The sequence below is a fragment of the Ursus arctos genome, unplaced genomic scaffold, assembly GCF_023065955.2.
Source record: "Ursus arctos isolate Adak ecotype North America unplaced genomic scaffold, UrsArc2.0 scaffold_22, whole genome shotgun sequence".
NCBI lineage: Eukaryota > Metazoa > Chordata > Mammalia > Carnivora > Ursidae > Ursus > Ursus arctos.
In genome coordinates this window covers 9,989,209-10,011,288 of record NW_026622897.1, presented here as the reverse complement: position 1 = coordinate 10,011,288, position 22,080 = coordinate 9,989,209, and the positions used below count along the sequence as shown (strand labels likewise).

Genomic DNA, 22,080 nt, shown 5'->3' with positions numbered 1-22,080 from the left:
GCTTCCTCTCTCACTTGGGAAGAACTTATCCAGGGTTATAGGTGATCAGTTCTCTAGTTGTCTCATATAGACTTAAGCTGAGGATTGATTCTTCAAATACCGACCTGGAAGTGATTTGTAGGACTCTACTTGTGGCTCTGTTTTACTTTTAAGGTTTTAGTGATGGCTTTGTAAGATTGGAAAAATTTAATTGTTTTTATAGAACCAAATATATCTGATGTATTATAACTTAGAAAAACTCAATTTGCCAGGAACCAACAGGGCATTCTGACTTTAGATTTTAAGGTAGAGTATAGGAGCATTTTCTGTAGTATGATGCTACTTTAAAAAATAAATAAAATGACTTTTAAGGGGCACCTGGCTGGGTCAGTCAGTAGAGCATGTGACTCTTGATCTCGGGGTTGTAGGTTCAAACCCCACGTTGGGTGTAGAGATTACTTAAAAATAAAATCTTTAAAATAAATAAGTAAAATAACTTCTAAAATCTCGGGTAATTTTATTTGGGTAATTAAAAAAAAAATCACTTGTCTAAGTGTGACCTGCTCCCGGGAAAATGTACAGGAACTGTTAGTGGATACAAGAGGGTAGTAGAACCACAATGGGAGCGGATGACTTTGATGATTTGTTTTACACTTTTTCGCATTTGAGCTTTCTTACCAGGCACGTGCATTAGTTTCATCATGAAACAAAAAGTTCACCACTTCTTCTCTAAGATACCTCAATATAATATTAAAAATAAGATTTCTTGCATAACGTAGACCTCTTTCCTGGAACTACTTTTGCTCGGGTTCTACTAACTGAATACAGGTGCAGCATTGTATGAAGCAGTGGGTCTAAAGGAATTAATTGAGTACAACAGGACAATGATTGTGTCAGAAAACTGAAGCTAAGTTTCTTAGAGGAAAATTTTTCCTGAAGTTGTGTATCAGTATCGTATTCAAGTGCTGGTTGTAAGATGATGACTGGAGATCCTATGACATATTTTATCTGTGCTGCATTTCGAGTAAGAAAATGATTCCTTAGGCCCAGGCCATTCATGTGCAAATTAGTTCTTTCAACAAACGCTCTGTGCTTCTGAAGACCTATTAGCCACGTCTGTGGTATAGACATGAGGTTCAGGTCCTGTCCCGTAGAAGTTCAGAGCAGGGAGACGGCGGGGCAGGGGGCGGGGTAGTATATAGAGGAAGACTTCATGGAGGAACTAGATCTTGAAAGGTAGGTACGGTTTAGTTAGATAAGCTGAGAGTAGGTGAAGTGAGGCAAGAAAATACATCTAAGGAATAGTACAGTTTTCTAAGGTTCCTCCTCCATGTTGACATATTTGACATCCTTTTCAGTGAAAGCCGCCACACTCCATGGCAGCCAGCCGCTAATTCTACTTCTCCTTCAAATTAGTGAGGATGAAGTGTCTTTGCTACCTACCCTCTAACCTGTGGTTGACTTTGAACTGCATTATACTTTATTTCCCACTGGTATTCTCATTTCATAGTGTCCTTTTTGAAATGGACACAATTTTCTTTCTTCCTAGTTCTGTACCTGTTTCTTTCTTTCCAAGTGCCTCTCTATCCCTTTGTAAATGGAACCTCATAATAATAGGGTTCACCTGTACCAGCCAGTCAACCAGTACTATTTAAATGCTGTCCGCTCTAGTGAATTACAGAGTTCATTAAAGTTTGTGTTTTTACTGAGTCTTATGTGTGCTGGTAAGCAGAATATTGGATAGTATTAAAATAATTTGTTAATTATTTTGGTTACATATTAAAGATATTTATTATTTACTAATCCCAAAGAAATCTTCAATAATTTTTGGCTGGCCTATGCCGTTGAATGAGTGCATGAATAATAGGGTACTGAGGACCCTGCAGAAGAAAGATTTGCCAGTTTTCTTAAACTCTGGCCTTAATTAACACCTGCTTTTCATTTCCAGCTTTCTCTCATTGTTCTTAATTTCCACGTAGGGGTCTTAAGGGTAGCAAAGAATAAACCCTTGGGTACACCAGCATGATTTTCAGATTTGAGTACTGTTAATATATCTGTGTTCTTTTGAGAAGTAGAATTTACTTTTCTTTTCTTTTTTTTTTAAGATTTTTATTTATTTATTTGACAGAGACAGAGATAGCCAGCGAGAGAGTGAACACAAGCAGGGGGAGTGGGAGAGGAAGAAGCAGGCTTCCAGCGGAGGAGCCTGATATGGGGCTCGATCCCATAACGCCAGGATCATGCCCTGAGCCGAAGGCAGACACTTAACGACTGAGCCACCCAGGCGCCCCTAGAATTAACTTTTCTGACCAGAGCCTAGATGTGATACGATATCAAGAAAAAGTGTAACAGACATGACTTCAGTTAGCCCATTTGAGATGTTTTCTGCCAGGTGTAAACACGTAGACTTACCAGTTTTTACTTTTGTAGAGAATTCTCATCTTATGGATTGTTTGAGTGACACATCGAATACTGCATAGCCTTTAGGAATAAGCCTTTCTGTGGACTCTACATGGTAACAGATGTTCTGTCAGCAAGCCACAAAGTACTAGACAGACTGGGCCAGTAGAGCACCCTTGTCTTTGCCTCTTAGGTACGTGAAGTACGGCTCAGGCCCAGCGCGGTTTCCACTCCCGGACATGCTAAAATACGTTATTGAATTTGCTAGTACAAAACCTGCCTCAGAAAGCTCCACGTCTCAAAGCGACGCTCGCGTGACCTTACCGCTTTCTTCAGCGCACTGTCCAGTTTCCGACCTGGCATCCAAGGAAAGGTAATGAAAACAAATGTTTAAAATAGGACACACTGGGGGGCAGGGTGCCTGGCTGGCTCATTCGGTGGGGCATGCTGCTCTTGATCTCAGGGTTGTGAATTCGAGCCCCATGTTGGGTGTGGAGATTACTTTAAATTAAACTCTTAAAAAAAAAAAAAAAGATAGTACACGTTGGGGTTTTTTGTGTAATTTGAACTGTGCACCATCTTCCCACCTGATAAACACTCAGCCCATTAGAGGGCAACAGCTACGAATCTTCAGGGAAGGGTTTGCCTCCCACCAGGGCACTCACTTGTGTTGCTCACGGGATGGGTGGGGTTATTTCAGAGGCTTTTTGAACGATCTGCACTGTGTTCGTGCCCCACCAAGGCTGCCTTGTTTTGAACTAGCTGTAAGCTAGCTGCCACTCAGTCCCTGATGTTCCAGAACCTCTCATTCTCACACCTGCTGAGAAGGATGCTCAACCCAGTCAGCCTCAGGGGAAGATTTAGTCATGAGTAGACAATTAAAACATGTGCAAGAACTGGCTAGACATTGAAGATGACAGCCAGGAGGGGCTTTCTTGTGAAGGAACCAGGAGGCCAAGTCAACGAGCCCTCCGATTCTCTTCCAGCTCAGATCCGATTTGCTGTGTGTGTCCTGGCTAATACAATCACTAGAACCGATTAGGGAAAAGTCTATATTTGTTGCTTCTGTATATTTTATTTAGTCATCTGCATTGTGGAAACTCTGTAGTGATTCCTTGATTCTTCCAGTGTAGTCTTCTCTTCTTTGAACTCTTCTTTCATGTCCCTTCTTAAAGTGGTTAGAGAGCATGAATCATAGACTCAGACAGATCTGGGTTTAAATCCCATAATCTACTAGCTGGGTGAGCTTGGGTAAGTTGTTTAACTTACCTAAACCTTAGGTTTGTAATTGGTGAACTAGGGATGGTAATAGTATCTGTCTCATATTACATGAGGTGAAGCATATAATTTGGCTCAGTGCCTTCATAGAGCAAACACTCACTAAATTATAGCAGAACTTTTCCATATAACAGTTAGCATCACAAAGCACATTAATTGAGACCGAGGCATACTTTGGAAATTACCATGTGAACATGATTTTTATCTTTCTTCAGTACAAGTAAAGAAAGCTCTTCTCAGGATGTTGAAGGTACCTTTTCTTCTCCTGAAGATTCTCTACCCAAGTCTAAGGCAATGAATAAGCCACTTCCATCTTCCCGGTCTTCCATGGAAATGCCTGCACAGCCAGCTCCTCGCACCGTCACAGATGAGGAAATGAACTTTGTTAAGACCTGTCTTCAGAGGTGGAGGAGTGAGATTGAACAAGATATACAAGGTTGGCTCTTTTAAAACTTGTTGGACAATGGCTCTTTCCCTTTCCGCTGGAAGTGAGGCATAGATGATGAGGCACGATTCGGGCACACGGCGATTGGGACTCCTGTTGTACTTTTAGTCCCTCCCATCATACAACTTTGGAAAGATCCCTCCTAGAAACGCTTCTCAAAATTTCTGGGGTCTCTTGGGACTCCTAGATGCTCGTGATGACCTTCAGCTGAGATTTTTCTGCATCCGCTGATTTCTGTTCCTGTAGCTGATGTGAATGAACTCTGGCTTTAGTTGACCCAGACTTAAAATTGAGCTCTCGTGGAGTTCCGCTTTTATGAGTCTTGTTCGTATGAAGCATGTTTTACTGAAGGCTAACGAGGCAGAGAGTGGTGGAGCACTGCACACAATGTGAAATGGAGTTATTCGGCCTTCTGTTTTTACAGGTCCTTTGGCTTCATTGTCATGTTGCTCAGACTTTCCCTCCTTCTGTTCCTTGCTCCTTTTGTCTAGTGAGCTAAATAAATAAATAAAATAAACACAGCAATCAAATCATATCAGTCAGATCAAATCAAATCGTCAAATCCAGATTCCTCCCAAGTTCTTATCACAGAAATTTGCCCTGCCTTTTGCTCTGCTTTCTCCTGTCTGGCCCTGTGTAGGGACATCCATTTTACATCCAAAGTGACCCATGGAAGTCTTTTTCTAGAGACTTTCTTTTGGGGGAAATTTTGGGGCCGATTATAAGAGATAATTTTTTAAACCTTTAATGGAATTAGGTTAAACTAAAAGCCTTCATGACCTAGAGCACTAGCTGCCTTGAAAGCCTCCATTCCTTTGTGATTCGTAGAGTAAAGCTGAAATCGGCAGAACCTAGAGGAGCAGCGCTCTTTGCTTGGCTGCAGCACCCTGTGTGGCTTGGAAGGACATCGTTTTTGTTTTTTTTTTGGAAGGACATCATTTTAACTCAGTTTGTTTCTTTTCTTTTTTTTTTTTTTAACAGATTTAAAGAATTGTATTGCAAGCACCACCCAGACTATTGAGCAGATGTATGGTGACCCTCTCCTTCGTCAGGTAGGATGCAGATTGATGGGGAATAGTCAAGGCGTGCCCGTCCTCGCGTGCTAATGTGGTGCAAAAACAATCTGATAGATTTCTTTGAGACTGAATGGGAACCCCCCCCCGAGTTAAAAGAGTAAACTTAGGACAGAAATAGGTGTTTTTCTGTTTATTTTTAGGCCAAAATGAGGAATGTATCTTCTACTAACAATAAAATTTAAAACATATTTGTTTTGATTCTGCCACATGGTATTTTTTCATGCACTAGAAAGGTTTGCTGTCAAGTGTTAAAAATTTCTCATCAAGTGGTCATTTAAGTCGTGCGGTGGGGAAAAGCCCAGCCAGGGACTAGTTACCCACCCTTTCCAAAGTATCATCATGCTTGGTGATACTTTGCTTAGCAGCATGCTTTCAAGCTTTATTTCCCTGAAAACTCCACAAGGGAATGTAGTAAAGGAAGAAATTCTTATTGTCCACATAAATTTTTGTTGGGAATAACTTCGTGGGCATGGAGGGGGAAAGATGCCACGGTGAGGGGCATGAGCGCCCAGTGGCTTCTGTGTGCACGGCTGGTGGCGGAGAGCCCTTTCGGCTGCCAGGTCTCATGGAGGCACAGCAGGAACGTGCCCTATAAATCTTGGATTTTCTTCATCTGCTCTTCTGTGTTATTTCAAAAATGTCCGCACCAGAAAAACCTGTCAAGGTACTGATAGACTGCAGGTTTAACTTGATTCTCTGGCCGATTTTCCTTCTTATCATCAGTGCCTACTTGGCACCTAAAGCATTGCTCTGTTTTCTCCCTATTGAAAAAACAAATGTTTTTCAAACCCTGAAACAAACAAGTATGGAGTTAAAAGGGTCCTCACCCCAGATGGATGGATGGGTCACTTGGCAGAAGAAATGTAGGGACCATATGACTGATTGGTGATGAAATGTGCTAACTTGAAATTTGGTACCAGATAATATTGGCTTAGACCAAGAGAGCCGCTGTAGGTCCCAAATGCAGTACACATTTCTCAACATGAGTGGTGAAGGTGATTTCTATTTTTAGATAAACTGAGTTTGGAATTGGGGGGATAAGTAGGTCTGCGTTATCTTTGACTTTAGATCTGTGATTTTAGGAAGTTAAAGAGTCATTGAAGAGGTCATCTCGTTCAGATGTGTGGTTTTAAAGATTCAAGAATTGAAACACAATTGATAGATTCCAGGACTGTGTTTTTGTTAGTTCATATTGAATCATCAAGGTGTTTACTGTTAACCCCATATCAAGCACATGTGTAAATAGTCAGTTTTCGTATGTCTACTAGTTGGCTGTAAGTTTGGGTTCTAACAACCCGAAATGTCTCGTTTACTTTGCTTCATCCGACTCAGGAATCTGTCTTCTGCTCTGCAGGTGCCTTATCGCTTGCACGCTGTTCTTGTTCATGAAGGGCAAGCCAACGCCGGACACTACTGGGCCTACATCTATAATCAGCCCCGACAAGTCTGGCTCAAGTACAATGACATCTCCGTTACTGAATCTTCCTGGGAAGAACTTGAAAGAGATTCTTATGGGGGCCTGAGAAATGTTAGTGCTTACTGTCTGATGTACATTAATGACCGGCTGCCGCACTTGAACGCAGGTAAAAATAGCCCAGCGGAAGCCAGAGATGGGGAAAATCTTGACTGCTCACAGAAGGGAATGGTCTTGTAGCTTTAAAAAAAAAAAAAATTTAAACTAGAATTTATTATAAAATAATAATGCATTTTAAAAATACAGTATAAAAGAGAATTAAAAAAACAAATAAGTTTGCTTTCCCGCTCCCATCCTGGAGCCTGGCATGTATTCATTCTTAGGTTTCTTGAGTGTTCAGGAAGTGTTCTGGGCGGATGCTAGATTTCATTTATCGATATCTGTCCCTGCCCCATTTTTTCCCCCCCGATGGGATATTTTCCCATTCTGTCCTGCATCTTTTTCATCACTCATGTGTATTAGTGATCTCTATAGTTTTATAAACAGAATGAACTCATTCTTTTTTAACAACTTTTTAATTCCATTGCATGGAATATGTATATAATTTATTAAGCCAGCCTCCCATTGATAAGACTTTTATGTTGTCTCTAGTTTTTTTTTTTTTTTTTTCTTTTTTAGTGACATCCTTGTGCACATGTTTTTGCACCCTTTGAGAATGGCTAAATTTTATGAGTGGCTTTGCCTGAACAATTTCATCCTTCTCATAATAGTACTAATTCTGAGAGCAATCATCATTATCATTTATATTGGAACTTTACTCCTACTTAGTACAGGCTTTCAAGCTTTATTTCTCTAATAACTTATAACTCTAAAAGACAGGGTAGGAATTTTTATTACCTACGTGTGCCAGCTGAGGTACTCCACTCGTCCAGACTCATGCAGCCTGTGAATAAATGGCAGACCCAAGATTCAGATCCAGTTCTGACTCCAGACTCTATGCTGTGGTCCATTTACATCATTCTCTCTCTCTTCCTTTCACATTTTCTCGGAGAGGTCTGGTGACCAGCATTTCTCATCTAAGATCATGGAAGGCTTTTTCTTTTCCTATTCAAACTGTACTGGGTTGCATGAGTAAGGAAACACAGAAGGCATTTTGTCCGGGCAGTGCGTTGGCTTTCTGATGTGCTGGTGTGGCTGGGACCGGGGATAGACGGAATGACCACTTAGCAGTAGCTGATCCTCGTAAATGCACCCGTGCGGCACCAGATAGGGCAGCTGCCTGTGGGAGTTGTACGAATGACTGGACTGTTGTTGGGAGCATACAGGAGCCTTGTTAATACACATATGCTTCATTTTTATACCATAGAAACAGATCAATGGAAACTGTCATTTGCTTAATGAAAGACTAATTAAAGGCACCCAGGAAGTGGATGTGTTGTTCTACCGTAGGCTTCTTGTTTTGATTTGGTCACAGGATTAGAAATGAAATTTAGGGGCTCCCGGCTGGCTCAGTCGGAAGAGCATGCGACTCTTGATTTCAGGTTGTGAGTTCGAGCCCCATGTTCAGTGTAGAGATAACTTAAAAATAAAATCTTAAAAAAAAAATGAGATTTCATATGTCCTTGATATCCTTGCCATTTTTCATCCAGGCCTTTAATTATCCCCTGGGTGTTATTTACCGTCTAACTGTTATATCACATTGCTTTCGGATAGCACTCTCTTGTGTTGAGCTTGAGGCAATACAGCTGTCTTGGAATTCATCTCTAACCATCTTGAGGTGGATGTTCTTATCACTAATAGTTGTAGTGGTTACATTGACAAAACTGTTCAACTTGAAATTTCCGTTGGATCTAATGATTTTCTGGATTTCCAAATATTTGCTCAGTCTTGCTGTTTTGCCAGTGATTGGTCTCTATTCCAAATTCCTGCTTTCTGGTAATCATTCATTCATTCATTCATTCATTCAATAGATATTCCATGCGTGCCTACCTACTAATCAGCCAGGCACTGTTATTGGTGTCCTATCACTGTTGGCTTTAAATTGTCACTACTTCTGATGGATTATGTATATACATATTTTTCACACGGAGTAAGAAGAAGGACAGAGTGTCTTATTTCCTTCTTTCTAGAAAGGGCCTTCTGATTCTTTGTGACCTTTTACGGGTGGTGCCGCATTTTAACTCTGTCTTTGTTCTTGTCTCAGAGGCAGCCCCAAGTGAATCAGATCAGATGTTAGGAGAAGTGGACACCCTGTCTGTTGAACTGAAGCATTACATTCAGGAAGATAACTGGAGGTTTGAGCAGGAAGTCGAGGAGTGGGAAGAAGAGCAGTCTTGCAAAATCCCTCAAATGGAATCCTCCACCAGCTCAGCATCACAGGACTTTTCTCCATCCCCAGGTACCTGGGGGGCCTGCGTGCCTATGGTCTGGCAGCGTCCACCCTGCCCTCCTCAGCCAGCTCTGGGGCTTGAGCTGAGTGAGGGCAGCCACAGTGTGCACAGTGTGTATAGTTCAGGTGTGGTGGTGTTTTGCAACCCGGCAGAATAGCTTGTGGCTTTAGGATGTCTTTTCTGGTGAGCAGAAGTGATATCAGCAAGACCAGCTCCCTGTACTTTCTGTCGGTTAGTTTCCACGGTTTTTGGGGTTGTGGGAGAGGCTATGAAAACTATTCTCCAAAGACAATCTTCCTAACAGAAGGCCGATGAAAACTATTCTCCAAAGACAATCTTCCTAACAGAAGGCCGGTTGTAGGAAGCCTTCACTGACATAAAGAAACAGGACAAAGTTGGGAGCACGTTAAATTTTCCGGAACCATCAGTGGGTTCTTGCTGAAGTAGATGTGTCTGAGTCACTGATTTCTAGAGGACGTTTGCATAGCTTTTGTTTTAAAAGCTTTTTGGAAGGGTTGTAGATGAAACTTAGGGTGTGTCTTGCTTGCCTTTTACAGCACGTTCTAGACGTTATTTATCGTCAGATGCTAATGCCTTTGTACCATTCCTTATCAGAGCCCTCAGCAGCCTCCTCGCACGGGGTCCGCTGCTTGGCGTCGGAGCACGCTGTGATTGTCAAGGAGCAGACGGCACAGGCCATCGCAAACACAGCGCACGCGTATGAGAGGAGCGGCGTGGAGGCGGCGCTGAGTGAGGTGACAGAGACTCAGAAGCCCACACGCAGGAGGGGCGGGCTTGCAGCAGTGACCGCCAGTTTCTTGCATTCCTGTTATTCTGTGTCTCTGCTGTATTTAACCAGTCCCTCTTTCTCTCCTGTTTTTTCTCACTCTTTCTCTCCGTTCTGCTGCCACAGCTTAAGGAAGCTGAACCCGAGAAGCCCATGTCCCCGGAAACAACCCTTGCAGAGCAGTCAGAGCAGCCCCCAAAGGCGAAGGACGCAGAGTCTGCCGCCCCGCCTAATTCTGAGGCCTCTGAAGTCGAGATTCCCAGTGTGGGAAGGATTCTGGTTAGATCTGATGCAGATGGATATGATGAGGAGGTATACAGAGGAGTGCAGGGTTCAGCTGCCTGTCTCCAGTCTTCTCTTTCCTTCCCACGTGACCCAGTGTGCTTGTCGAAGGTGTCTGGCAATAGTTAATATTGGAACAAAGAATGAACAGGAGGGCCTGTCTGGTTTTGACCTTAGTTACCATTTTGTAAAAGATCGCCTCGTTCCCACCCCAGTGTGTAAGCCCCCGGTATATATCTACCCAGGCGTATACTGATGGAGGCACCAGAGTCTAGGTGGCTCAGAGAGGTAGTTAGCTCTCTTCTTGGTATTATGAGAAAAAAAAAAACAAAAAGCCTTTTAAATTAGGAGTCTTTGTCTTTGGTAATATTAGTCCATTGTTTTTCCCCCAGATCTAAAATTTTCAGTTGTCTAGTAAACAAAACAAATGTGAATTGAAGTTGTTTTTAATTCTAAAGCTCTCAGAAGGAGCTGTGGGATCCCAAGTCACTTATGGTCGGTCCCCTTTACAGTTGGCACTGCACGTAGCAGTCATGAATCCTGTCCCTCAGGGTTCTGTTTCTTCCTGGGGAATTTTTTTTTTTTTTTTCAAATCATTGAAAGGTTTTGACTTTATAAAGTCATATTTGTATACCGCCTAATTTCCAGACTATTTTAAATGTACTAATCATTTTAGTAAAACTCTAAAATATTTGTGTCCTAGGATAGACAACCAAATTACAGAACTCCACTGGAATTCTCAGCACGGACACTTCCCCTGGGGGAGCCATCATTTAACTCGATCCTTTAGCAGTGCCGTTTGTGAATATTCTCAGATGTCCCTCTTTGTTTGCCTGCTGAATTAGAGTATGTAGGAACAGCTCTTCTTGGGCGAGGTCTGGCCATGGTGCACAGGGACGGGGCTGTGGGTGTGCGTGGGGGCAGGCGTGCAAATCTGGGCTGGCGGCAGATGCCGGCCACGGGCACGCAGCCACTCTCCCCTCAGCAGCACGCTCGCCTGTCTTCCACTCTTCTTTTGAACTTTCCTTCTCTCCTTTTCTCTCTGTGTTTTGTGCCTTCTTGTGGTAGGTGATGCTGAGCCCCGCCATGCAAGGGGTCATCCTGGCCATAGCTAAAGCCCGTCAGACCTTTGACCGAGATGGGTCTGAAGCAGGGCTTATTAAGGTATCTCTTTTTAAAAATCTAATCCTTATACCACAGGTATCATAGTAACGGGGCCATAATTGTATTAGGTGGTTAAAAAAAAAAAATGGGACGAAGAATGTTTTTCCTTAAAGTAACAACTAAAACTCTGTTTCTGTTCAAACTGAGGGACAGGATACTGACAACGCCTCCCCTTGGTGCTAACGCAGCGTTGGCACGCTATGCCAAACTATGTTAGGCCTGGCCCGGAAGGCTTGCTGTTGTCCTTAGGAAATATCTATCAATAAAGCTGGGGAGGAGACATTGCCTTTATGGTTTGGGAGCCATAGTACAAGAAAGTAGACCAAGCATTTTAAGGTACCTGAGTACAATTTAAGGTACTCGAATAAATTGCATTTATGTGCATTTTAAAAATTCAGGTCCTCGGGACTCAAGGAGACTAATTAAAACTAAATATTTGTTTTTCTTAAACCCTTATGAGAAAAACGAGTTTCTCCCAAGTGCAGGACATGTTTGGTGCCATAAGAGTTCTGTCCCTTATGAAATGCAAACAACTCACAGATTCCGTGGTTGCCTCTATAATTCCCCAATACGAATTTCTTAGAAGTCTCCTTGGAGTTACGAGAACCTCTCTAGCCCGGAGACAACAGGTTCTGTGAGCAGAAACCCCAGTGCGCCCTCTTCTGACTACAGCTTTGTCCTTAATAGGCATTCCATGAAGAGTACTCCAGGCTCTACCAGCTTGCCAAAGAGACGCCCACTTCTCACAGCGACCCTCGGCTCCAGCATGTGCTGGTCTACTTTTTCCAAAACGAAGCACCCAAAAGAGTCGTAGAACGGACGCTCCTGGAACAGTTTGCGGATAAAAATCTTAGCTATGATGAAAGGTGAGATGAGAATGCTCAGGCGCGTCACCCTGGGTGACTTCTGGGTCAGGCCCAGTGACCCAGAGGAGTGACCTCCTCTGACGGGAAAGTGGTGCCCTGCCCCTCTCACTGCTTCTGACCCTTGTCCCACACAGATCCATCAGCATCATGAAGGTGGCTCGAGCTAAACTGAAGGAGATTGGTCCAGATGACATGAACATGGAAGAGTACAAGGTGAAGTCTTTTCTTTAAGTCTACAAAACAAAAACATTAATTCTTAAGTCAAACTGAAAATTTTGCATTACCACAGACTGACTTGCCCCGACCCCCACCCCCCAAATAAACAGCTGGGTGAGAAGAGAGAAGTGATCTTTTCTGGCCCTCAGAATAACCAGTTTTTTGTTCCATTCTTCTATTAGAATAAATTAACACTTTATTTCCTTTTAATACCCACTTTAGCCTTGTATCTAGGCAATCAAATTCTTGATTCATGGTTTTGGTTTGTTTTAAAATAATACCATTTGTGAATAATTCTATATTTGAAGTGAAATTTCCGTGCATTAAAATGCATATACAACTACAAATTTCCCAAAAAAGCATTGCGTTAGAAGTAACACAGTGTTCTGTGACACCTAGGTGTGCCCGCAACACCAGCTGAGCTGAGTGCTGAGCTGGGCGGTCAGAACAGCGTTGTCCTTCCGTGTTCCCTGCACGTGCACATTCTTGTGAGACCTTGACAGGCATCTGTTTAAACCAGAGCCACATGACTTTGACAGGGTGTTAGAAATCAAGATAATACATTCTAAAGCTCCCGTGAAATAAATATTTCTGTTTCTCAGTGGAAGTAACAGGTCACTGAAAATTAAGGTCAGTCATGGACTTTTATTGCGAATGGTGAATACAGCATTATCGAAAAGCTTTTGTGTTTGTGGTTTTCGTGCTCGATAAACATCTGTATAGAGTGTAAAACTGACCGTGGCAGGAAGTGTAGAAATAGTTTATGGTGACCATAATCACTAATGGCATCCATTCCTTTTCAGAAGTGGCACGAAGATTATAGTTTGTTCCGGAAGGTGTCTGTGTATCTCCTCACAGGCCTGGAACTCTACCAAAAAGGAAAGTATGTGGGCCTTTTATTTCTCTCCGATTATTGGTCAAGGCACTGTTAACTACTGATGCCCAGCCGGGAGTGCCGAGAACCATAGCCCTGCATCCTCTCCCCGCCCCACGCACCAGGGCACCTCTGCTTTTCCCACTGTTTCATGAAGCATCACACGTGCTTTTTCATCCTTCACGTGGTAATAGATATGGTGGTAAAGATCTGTAATGGCCAGATTTTCCTTGTGATAAATGAAGATGAACTCAGAAAATGAATTTTGGAGTTGGGGTGGACCTTAGTAAGCATGCAGTCCCCTTCTTTGGTGTAGAGTCGAGGAAAACGGAAGCACAGGGAAGTTTCATGATTCACTTTGGGTTTCTTGACCAGTTTGCAGCAGGGCTGAGAGTGGCCACTGTCTTTGGCCCTCAGGCTTTTCCCAGCACGCCCCGCTGCCTCTGTCCGCAGGACCTTTCCATAATTGCAGCCTTATGAACGTTTGTACTGGGGGACAGAGAGGTCAAAGCCCTCCATTGATCTACCATGTTCTCAGGTACCAAGAGGCACTCTCCTACCTGGTCTATGCCTACCAGAGCAATGCCGCTCTGCTGATGAAGGGGCCCCGCCGCGGGGTGAAGGAGTCGGTCATCGCTTTATACCGAAGAAAATGCCTTCTGGTGTGTACTATTTGTAGAGCCTTACGATTCCTATTAGTTTATTGTCTTCACCTCTGTTCCTTGAAGCCGCAAAGAAATACAGCTTAGGAAACAGAATGATTTTCCATAGGTTTTAGATTTTTCTAAACTCTTAAGAGTAGTTGTACACTGAAACAGATGATTTTAAGTTACTTAAATGAATATCATTCTTCTTCGACCCCTGGTGGAAGTTAGGATGAGAAGCAGTTACCCCCTTTTCTGCGCCCTTTATGTATACCTGCGTCACCGTGTCTGTCACCACAGTGCTTCTCTGCTGGATCGTGAGTTCCTTGAGCACAGACCCTTTCCTTCTTCCGCTCTTTCCTCTGTGCCTGGCACGTCGTAAGCACGCAACAGATATGTGTTGAAGGAATGCAGTGTTTTTTCTGTGTTCTGTGCTAAGCTAGTAGATGAGAATTTTAGCAACTTCTGAGCGACTCCAGGTGTTTTTTTAATGGTATAAACCATAGGAATTGGTCCTCTTGTTCTGTTAATATCACTGTCGTGCAGCACTAAAGTCTAGCTTGGCCTCTTTTGCATTTGGCAGTCACAGGGAAGGGCATACCCATATCCCCTCGGCCCAGCCGAGGGTTTACACAGGTGCTTGTCCTTCGGAGAACTACAGAGAGCTGCCTTGCTCTCAGACTGTGAGCCCGCTCGGGTCCTCCCTGCCTCCCAGCAGGATTGCCCATCCTGGGAGGAGTCCAGCCAGCATTTCTGTCACTGCCTTGTTAATACCAAATGGAGGAGTTTAAGTCATGGCATATATTCGTCTCAAGAGCTTCATTTTCTGATGTATGCTCTGATTTCTGTATCAGTTGTAGGGTGTGGCAGGGCATTTTGAAGCTGAAAAGAGGGCCTTGTAGAGTTGGTGGATCTGAATTTTATTGTGCCTTAAATCACCAGGTACAGATGACATTTCGAATGTCCGGCTCAGCTTCCACCGGTCGGTGGTAATAGTGATTCGGGTTCTTCCCCATCACTGGCTCGCAACCCCAGTGTGTGTTAGAGTCACATAGGGAGCGTTCACACTGCGGCAACTCCTCCCCAGACTGTCAGACCAGAGGCTCTGGGGAGGGGCCTGGGCATCAGCATGTCTTCTGCAGGTGATTCCGATGCTCAGTGGAGAGTGAGAGCAAGTGGTAGGCAGGACCTTGACTTGTAAGGTTAGTAAGTGGGTCACAGACTTTGCTGCAGTAGAATCACCTTGGGAGCTTTTAAAAAAAATCCCAGTGCCCCGGTCACCTGCACACCAATGGAAACAGCATATCTGGGGTGGTTTGTAAAGACGGCCAGGCAATATGCAGTAAATTTGGGGAAGCACTTGTTTAGGCTCTTCTAAAATAGGTATTTATCTTTTTCAGACTGTTTTCTTTCCGCCCACTCTGTCTTTTACCTGTAGGAGCTGAATGCCAAAGCAGCTTCTCTCTTTGAAACAAACGATGACCACTCTGTAACCGAGGGCATTAATGTGATGAATGAGTTGATCATTCCCTGCATTCACCTTATCATTAATAATGACATCTCCAAGGATGACCTACATGCCATCGAGATCATGAGAAACCATTGGTGCTCTTATCTTGGGCAAGATATTGCTGGTATGTTGTTGTCGGTGCTTGCAATAATTTCTACGGCTCTTTAGACTTTTAGAAATGGCAGTGTTTTCACTCTCAGCACTGGTCATCAGACCTTTGTAAAGGCTTATTGCAGTGGGTGGGTGAGTTAAAGGTGGATCTGCTCTACTGAGACAAAGGGTAGGATCCTAGACCTCTGTCCCTCAGCCTCCCCTTACCTCCTCTGTGGTTGATAAGCACCTCCACAGACGGCCTGCAAGCCCTGTTTGAGAAAATTACTCCTCTCCGGGAATGTCACCCTTGTAGTACTTTTTCATCTGTCGGAATCTGCTTATGTAGCTTGATTACGTGGTAGTGCCATAACTAAATTTTCCCATGACTCATAGTTGCAAGACAGAGCCCCTGTTATTACCTAGGATGCCCTCAAGATTCATAAAATGGTAAATGGAATTGGCTAGCTTGTTCAAAGCATTTTGGAGAGGGAACCTGAAACTAGTCCTTTTTAGATGAATTCTGGTAGCCTTAGAAAGTTGGCATATGTTCTAATATGAAGCCTCTTTGTTAGTTTCTCACCGATGTAAAGATATTATACTGACTTGCTAGCAAGTATTCATGTTTATAATATTTACTGGAAAATTCTGTAATTAGTGGTTATGAATTTCCTTTTAATGTCTTCAGTTTTCCTTGAGACTGCATGTGACATACAGCTTTACTTATAATGCCATGAGTACACACTCACATGTTTTAATCACTGAAAGGAAATAGCACCATTATATTTATGGCGTAGAGTATCTTATCCACTTTCTCAAGTTTTAAAAGGATGATAGATTAGAAGGCCTGTCAGTGAAATGAAGATTTAGTGTTATCCTGCCACACGTCACACGGTTTAAAGCTGTGACCTAACGCTTTGGTACATTTGGCAGATAGTCTTTGCTCCTGGTTGGGACTAAAGAATCATCATTTGTTGTTAGCTGGCCGGCACGATGCTTTGACCTTTGAGGTTGGGGAATGAATGGGCTCTATGGAAGGCCTTCCCAATATAGTTGCAGGCTTAACTGGTTTTTACTCAGATACTTGGTTAGTTGTATATGTAACCATCCATTTTCCCTCCACAGAAAATCTACAGCTGTGCTTAGGGGAGTTTCTACCCAGGCTTCTGGATCCTTCTGCAGAAATCATTGTCTTGAAGGAGCCTCCGACCATTCGACCCAATTCTCCCTATGACCTTTGTAGCCGATTTGCAGCTGTCATGGAGTCAATTCAAGGGGTTTCAACTGTGACAGTGAAATAAGCCCCCACATGGTCAAGGTCCAGTTTGGTCTGCGGCTGCCTGCCTGTTGCACAGAAGTTGTTGTCACAGTGTTTCCCCTGGGGACGGGATTAGGTGGGAAAGTAAGATTCAGATCCAGACCCCAACCATGCTCTGCGTGTAAAGAAGGATGAAAATAAAATTGCACTTTTTAGGTACAGAATCAGACAAGCAATTTCACTAAAAAAGACAAGAACCATTGCATATTAAGGTATTGAATTATGTCAGAAGACCTGAAATGCCTCTTGTACCTGCAAGAGTGCTTGGGCTTCGGTGAGCCTCTTGCCACTTTTAAAATTATCCTTCAGGCATAAATATTTTTGACAGTGGAATAGAAGGGTGATCCATCAAAGCCTGAACCGGAGGAGCAGCTGCTGTTATTTTATCAAATACAGGTGACATTTAGAAGTTCTCAACTGCAAGAGATGAGAAGTCTAAAGCCCTGCCTGTGTCTTGACAGGAGATGACAGTGGGTTGCTGATGAACTGCGCCCTTTTACATGTGGGTAGAAATACAAGGGCACGTGGCAGCAAGATGCTGCAAAGTCAAAAGAAAGCTGCCTTTCCTCTCTTCTCTCTCTCTCTCTGATTTTATATTTTTAAATAAACCAGAAAACCTCACACTCGGTCCCGAGTGAAAGAAAGCAAAGCACTAAGGCCTATAGAGAGAACAGTGTCATGAAGCGTGATCGAGACAGGATAACGTGAGAGCTGGTCACCATTTCAGTAAAATCTTCTAGCATCCGAAAATTGTCCGCAACAGATGTCTAAGGCTGCTGCTGGCCCGAAAGAACATTTGGATGGCTCTCCCCCCCCCCCCACTTTTTTTTTTTGCTTCGGAAAGATAAGGGCTGTGGGTTTGTAAAAAGAAAAAAAAAGTCTATCTATCTATATATATATGTATATGTAGAGAGAGAAATATCCCCTGTTGACCATTTTTAAAAGGCCCCAGATTGGATATTGTGTTTTAACCAAATTTTAACATGAATGAGGGAATAGTGGGTGGGATGAACACTTGATACAACTATGCAGATTTTATAAATGTGCAATAAAAGTATTTGTTGTACCTTTGGTGTGTGGTATGGCCTTCATTTAAACACATATTTTCCGGAAATGGGGGGGCTCCATAAGCATTTGTCATGTCTCAGTTTTTCTCCCTTAAAAGAAAAAAGCGGTTGGAAGCGCTGAGAATCTTGATGGGGGAGAAGTGACTCTCGAGCAGCCCCTGGTGGTGCCTGGTGTCTCCATGCTGTTTGCTAGTTGCATTGCATGTAAGTATCTGTGGTGCAATTTGTAGAATCTTTTTTTTTTTTAAGATTTTATTTATTTATTTATTTGACACAACACAGGCAGGAGGAGTGACAGGCAGAGGGAGAAGGATTAGCAGGCTCCCCGCTGAGCAGAGAGCCCAGTGCCAGACTCTATCCCAGGACCCTGGGATCATGACCTGAGCCGAAGCCAGACGCTTCACCGACAGCCACGGAAGCGCCCCTGTGATTTGTAGAATTTAGAAGGGAAAAAACTTTTCTCTTAAAACGGACTTTCGTACATTTTGACTGAATGAGCAGTAGGCCATCTTTTCCAGAATTTCCAAAGTGCTTTTGTGTTTCAAAGCTCACTGCAGAGATAATTGTTTCATGGGAAACTGATCCATTTTCTTACCGTTGATTTGCTTTACTGCGTAAGCTTCTGAGTACCACCCTTTGCTGTTTCCTTTTTAATCTCTGTCATTATTGAGTACTACGCACAGCTATATTATTTCACTTATTGTAACAGCCCAGGGATGATGGTGGGGACTGGTTTGTCCAAGGTCCTAGATGTTTTAAGTAGTGAAGCCAGGATGCTAACTCTTGGGGTAGTCTCCCTTCATAGCCTTTTAACAACTGCTCAACTGCCCTTGGTAGTCTTGCAAAATCTTTCGCTTCGTGCCTTTCCGCATTCGTTACTTCCTGGTCAGCTGTTGGGAATCTACAGTTGACCAAGAATGGAGCAGATGGACATTTGTATGTGTGGTGTTGGGTACTTTCTGTCCTTTGGATCCACTCAGACCACCAGGTGGAGTGCTGAGAAGTCATTTCTTTTTCCTCACGTTTGCTGGCTGTTTTAGATACAGCCTGGTTTCTTAAGGGGTCCACAAACTCAGGCTAAGCATGTTTTTTACGTGTTTCAAAGATTGTGAAAAAGAAGGATGAGGGCTGGGGTGAGGGAGCTGGGGGAAGAAACCTACGTGACTCTTAACCTAAAATGTTTCAAGGGTTTGCTCAGGGCACTTGACCTCAGCATAAATTCTCTTGACACTGGTTTGGACTTTCTGTGGTTCGCCTGAATCACAACCTGCTTCTGTTAGGGTTTGTTAGCTCCTTTAAGAACTCTAAGCCGTTTAAACTCTTTTTTACCCTACTTGCTTAAAGAAAGAAGTGTGAAGTAGACGCAACAGTTTAAATAATGAATGAACAGGAGGCAGGGCCCAACGAAGCAGAGGTTGGATAGAAGGGGCAATTCACTGTAGCATAGTTTAGCCATTTTCATTGCTTGGTTTACTGTTCTTTCTTTGTATAACTATACCTTACAATTTATTCTGCTAATTGTCATTTGAATTGTTTCCAGTTTTTGGCTACTACCCATAATGCTGCTGGGAGCATTCATGTGCATGTGTTTCAATGCCCATATGAATGCATTTCCGTTGGCGTGGAACTGTGAGCAGAACTCCTGGGTCATAGGGTATATGGGTCACAGGGACAGAGGGCCGTGTCTTTACTAGGTACTGCTTAAGTTTCCCAAAGCAGTTATACCAACTGAAAACCCCTCTCCCCGCAGTTTACGAGCTCCAGTTGCCCCATATCCTTGATAAAATTTAGTTTTGTCGGTATTTTTGATTTTAGCCATTATAGCTGGTGCGTGATATTGTTTTAATTTGGACTTGCACGCTAACAACGTTGAGCATCTCTTTATATGCTTATTGGCTTGGGCTATTCTCTTTCGTGAAATACCTAGTTAAGTCTTTTGCCAACTTTTTTTGTTGGATTTACTGTCTTGCTACATATTGATTTGTAGGAGTTTTAAAAAATAGCCAGTTATGAAAAATTTTTTGGTTATATGCATTGCATAGATCTTCTCACACTCTGGCTTTCTGCTCCTGATGGCTTGATGAAAACAGCTGTTTAATATTAATGTAGCCCAATTTACCCATTCTTCTCCTTCACGGGTAGTGCTTGTTGTGCCCTGTTGAGGAAATCATTATCCAAGGTCATAAAGACATTCTGTGTTATCTCCCGGAAGTTTTGCTTTTTGACCCTTCCTGTTTAGCTGATGGACCCAGCACCATTTACTGTCTTTTTCCCAGTGCTATGCCTTTGGCATAAATCAAGTGTCTATGTAGGGGTCTACTTCTGGGCTCTTTTGTTTGTTCCATTAGTATGTTTGCTCGTACCAAAATCACATTGTCTTAATTTGCGTAGCTTATCAGTCTTGATTTCCAGTACAATAAATCGTCCAGTTGTGAACGTCCTCAAGATCATCTTGTCTATTCTTAATTTTTTGTATTGCATATAAATTTTGGAATCAGTTTGTCAGTTTCCCACACAGATTTCCAGGGATTTTGATTAGGTTTCCAGTGACTATAGATAATTTGGAGGGACTTGACATCTTCTAATCTATGAATACAATATATCCTGTTTATGTAGGTTTTCTCTAATTCCTTCTTTTTTATTATGTTCAGTTAGCCTCTGTGCAGTATATTAGTTTTTGATGTAGTGTTCCATGATTCATCAGTCATGCGTAATACCCAGCGTTCATCCCAACACATGCCCCCCCCTTAATACCCATTAGTTCTTCCACATCTTTCATATATTGATTCCTAGATTTTTGAGGTTTTTCAAGCTATTGTAAATGTTGTCATTTTGGGAATTACATTTTTAATTGTTTGTTGCTGGTATCTAGATACAAAGTGATGTTTTTGTGCTCACTTCGGCAGCACATATACTAAAATTGGAACAATACAGAGAAGATTATCATGACCCCTTTGCAAGGATGAGCCCAAATTTGAGACAGAAATTGATGTTTGTATATCAACTCTGTATCCAATGACATTGATAAATTCACTTACTAATTCTAATAGTTGATCAGTAGTTTTTTTAAGATTTTCTCTGTGCATAATTATGTTACCTGTGAATGATGACTTTTATTTCTTTATTGCAAGCCCTTACAACATTTTTTTTTCTTGCCTGATCACACCTACTCGAGGGCCTCTGGTACAATGCTGAATAGAAGTGGTGATAATGGGCATCTTTGTCCCCTAATATTGGGGGAAAGTTTTCAATATCTCACCAATAAGTATGCTGTAGGCTTTTTGTAAATTCCATTGATTATATAAATAAAGATTCCTTCTATTGCTATCCTGCCAAGAGTTTTTAAAAAATTATGAATGGATGTTGAAATTTATCAAATGATTTTTCTAAACCTATTAGAATGATTATATGGGTCTTCCCTTTTTTCTGTTCATGTGTGAATTACATTTATTAATTCTAAATGTTAAACCAACCATGTGTCGCCAATATACACTGTTCATGATATTTTTATGTGTACCTGGAATTTTTCATATTTTGTTTAGGATTTTTGCATGTATATTTATGATACATGTGGCCTTTTCTTATAATGTCCTTGTCAGGGTTTTGGTGTTAAGGTTATTCTGGCCTTAATGAATGAATTGGAAAATATTCTCTAATTTTCTGTGCTCTGAAAGAGTTTGGAGAAGATAGGATTATTTCTTCCTTAATGTCTGGAAGAATTCATTTTTGAAATTGCCTGAGCTTAGAATTGTGTGTTTTGCAGGCATGCTTTTCATTATGGATGCAGTTTCTTTCATACATACAGCATTTTCATATTTGGAGGGTTACTTATGTGAATTTTGGAAATTATTAGAAATTTGTCCATTTCATTAAAATTTAAATTTTACTAGCAGACAGTTCATAATACCTCGTGATTTTTCTTTCTTTTTTTAATGACCTTAGTATCTATGATGTCCTAGTGATGTCTCTTTTCATTACTGATACTGGGTGACATGTATCTTTTTTCTGGTTAGTATTATTAGGGGTTTATTAGTCTTTTCAAAGAACTATATTTTGCTTTTGTTTGTGTTTCTCTTTTGTAAGATTTTGTGGGTTTCTTTTCCTGCTTTTTTAACCCAAAGCTCTCAGGCAGTGTTTCTTAACCTCGACTGCCAATCCAGAGTCAGCTGTGTCACTTAAAGAAAGGGAAAAAAAAAAAAAAACCCAGCAGCTGGGCTTCAACCCTGCAGATACCGACTTGTTAGATTTGGGCTGGACCCCTGTTGTTCATGCGTAGAGGG

At 42.2% G+C, this 22,080-nt stretch overlaps 1 protein-coding gene and 1 non-coding gene across 8 annotated transcripts in view; both read left to right on the top strand.

The window, feature by feature from the left end:
* The window catches only part of USP28 (ubiquitin specific peptidase 28), a 57,696-nt gene extending 39,897 nt beyond the window's left edge, over positions 1-17,799 (top strand). For 4 of the 7 annotated variants that reach the window (XM_026505727.4, XM_044386641.3, XM_044386639.3 and 1 more), the window contains 14 exons: positions 2,573-2,752; positions 3,873-4,093; positions 5,084-5,154; positions 6,533-6,761; positions 8,796-8,990; positions 9,598-9,737; positions 9,896-10,081; positions 11,120-11,215; positions 11,903-12,081; positions 12,216-12,294; positions 13,101-13,180; positions 13,710-13,833; positions 15,254-15,449; positions 16,541-17,799. In XM_026505727.4, the coding sequence (XP_026361512.1) occupies positions 2,573-2,752; positions 3,873-4,093; positions 5,084-5,154; positions 6,533-6,761; positions 8,796-8,990; positions 9,598-9,737; positions 9,896-10,081; positions 11,120-11,215; positions 11,903-12,081; positions 12,216-12,294; positions 13,101-13,180; positions 13,710-13,833; positions 15,254-15,449; positions 16,541-16,716 (2,152 nt within the window). In that variant the 3' untranslated portion in view covers positions 16,717-17,799. The remainder of the gene's footprint in view (positions 1-2,572; positions 2,753-3,872; positions 4,094-5,083; positions 5,155-6,532; positions 6,762-8,795; positions 8,991-9,597; positions 9,738-9,895; positions 10,082-11,119; positions 11,216-11,902; positions 12,082-12,215; positions 12,295-13,100; positions 13,181-13,709; positions 13,834-15,253; positions 15,450-16,540) is intronic. The other 3 variants (XM_057316678.1, XM_057316679.1, XM_057316677.1) reach the window with 1 other exon arrangement.
* A 2,891-nt stretch (positions 17,800-20,690) lies between these two features.
* On the top strand, positions 20,691-20,798 carry LOC113260222 (U6 spliceosomal RNA). Its single transcript, XR_003317861.2, has one exon. It is a non-coding gene; the product is annotated as a U6 spliceosomal RNA (small nuclear RNA).
* The last annotated feature ends 1,282 nt before the right edge of the window (positions 20,799-22,080 follow it).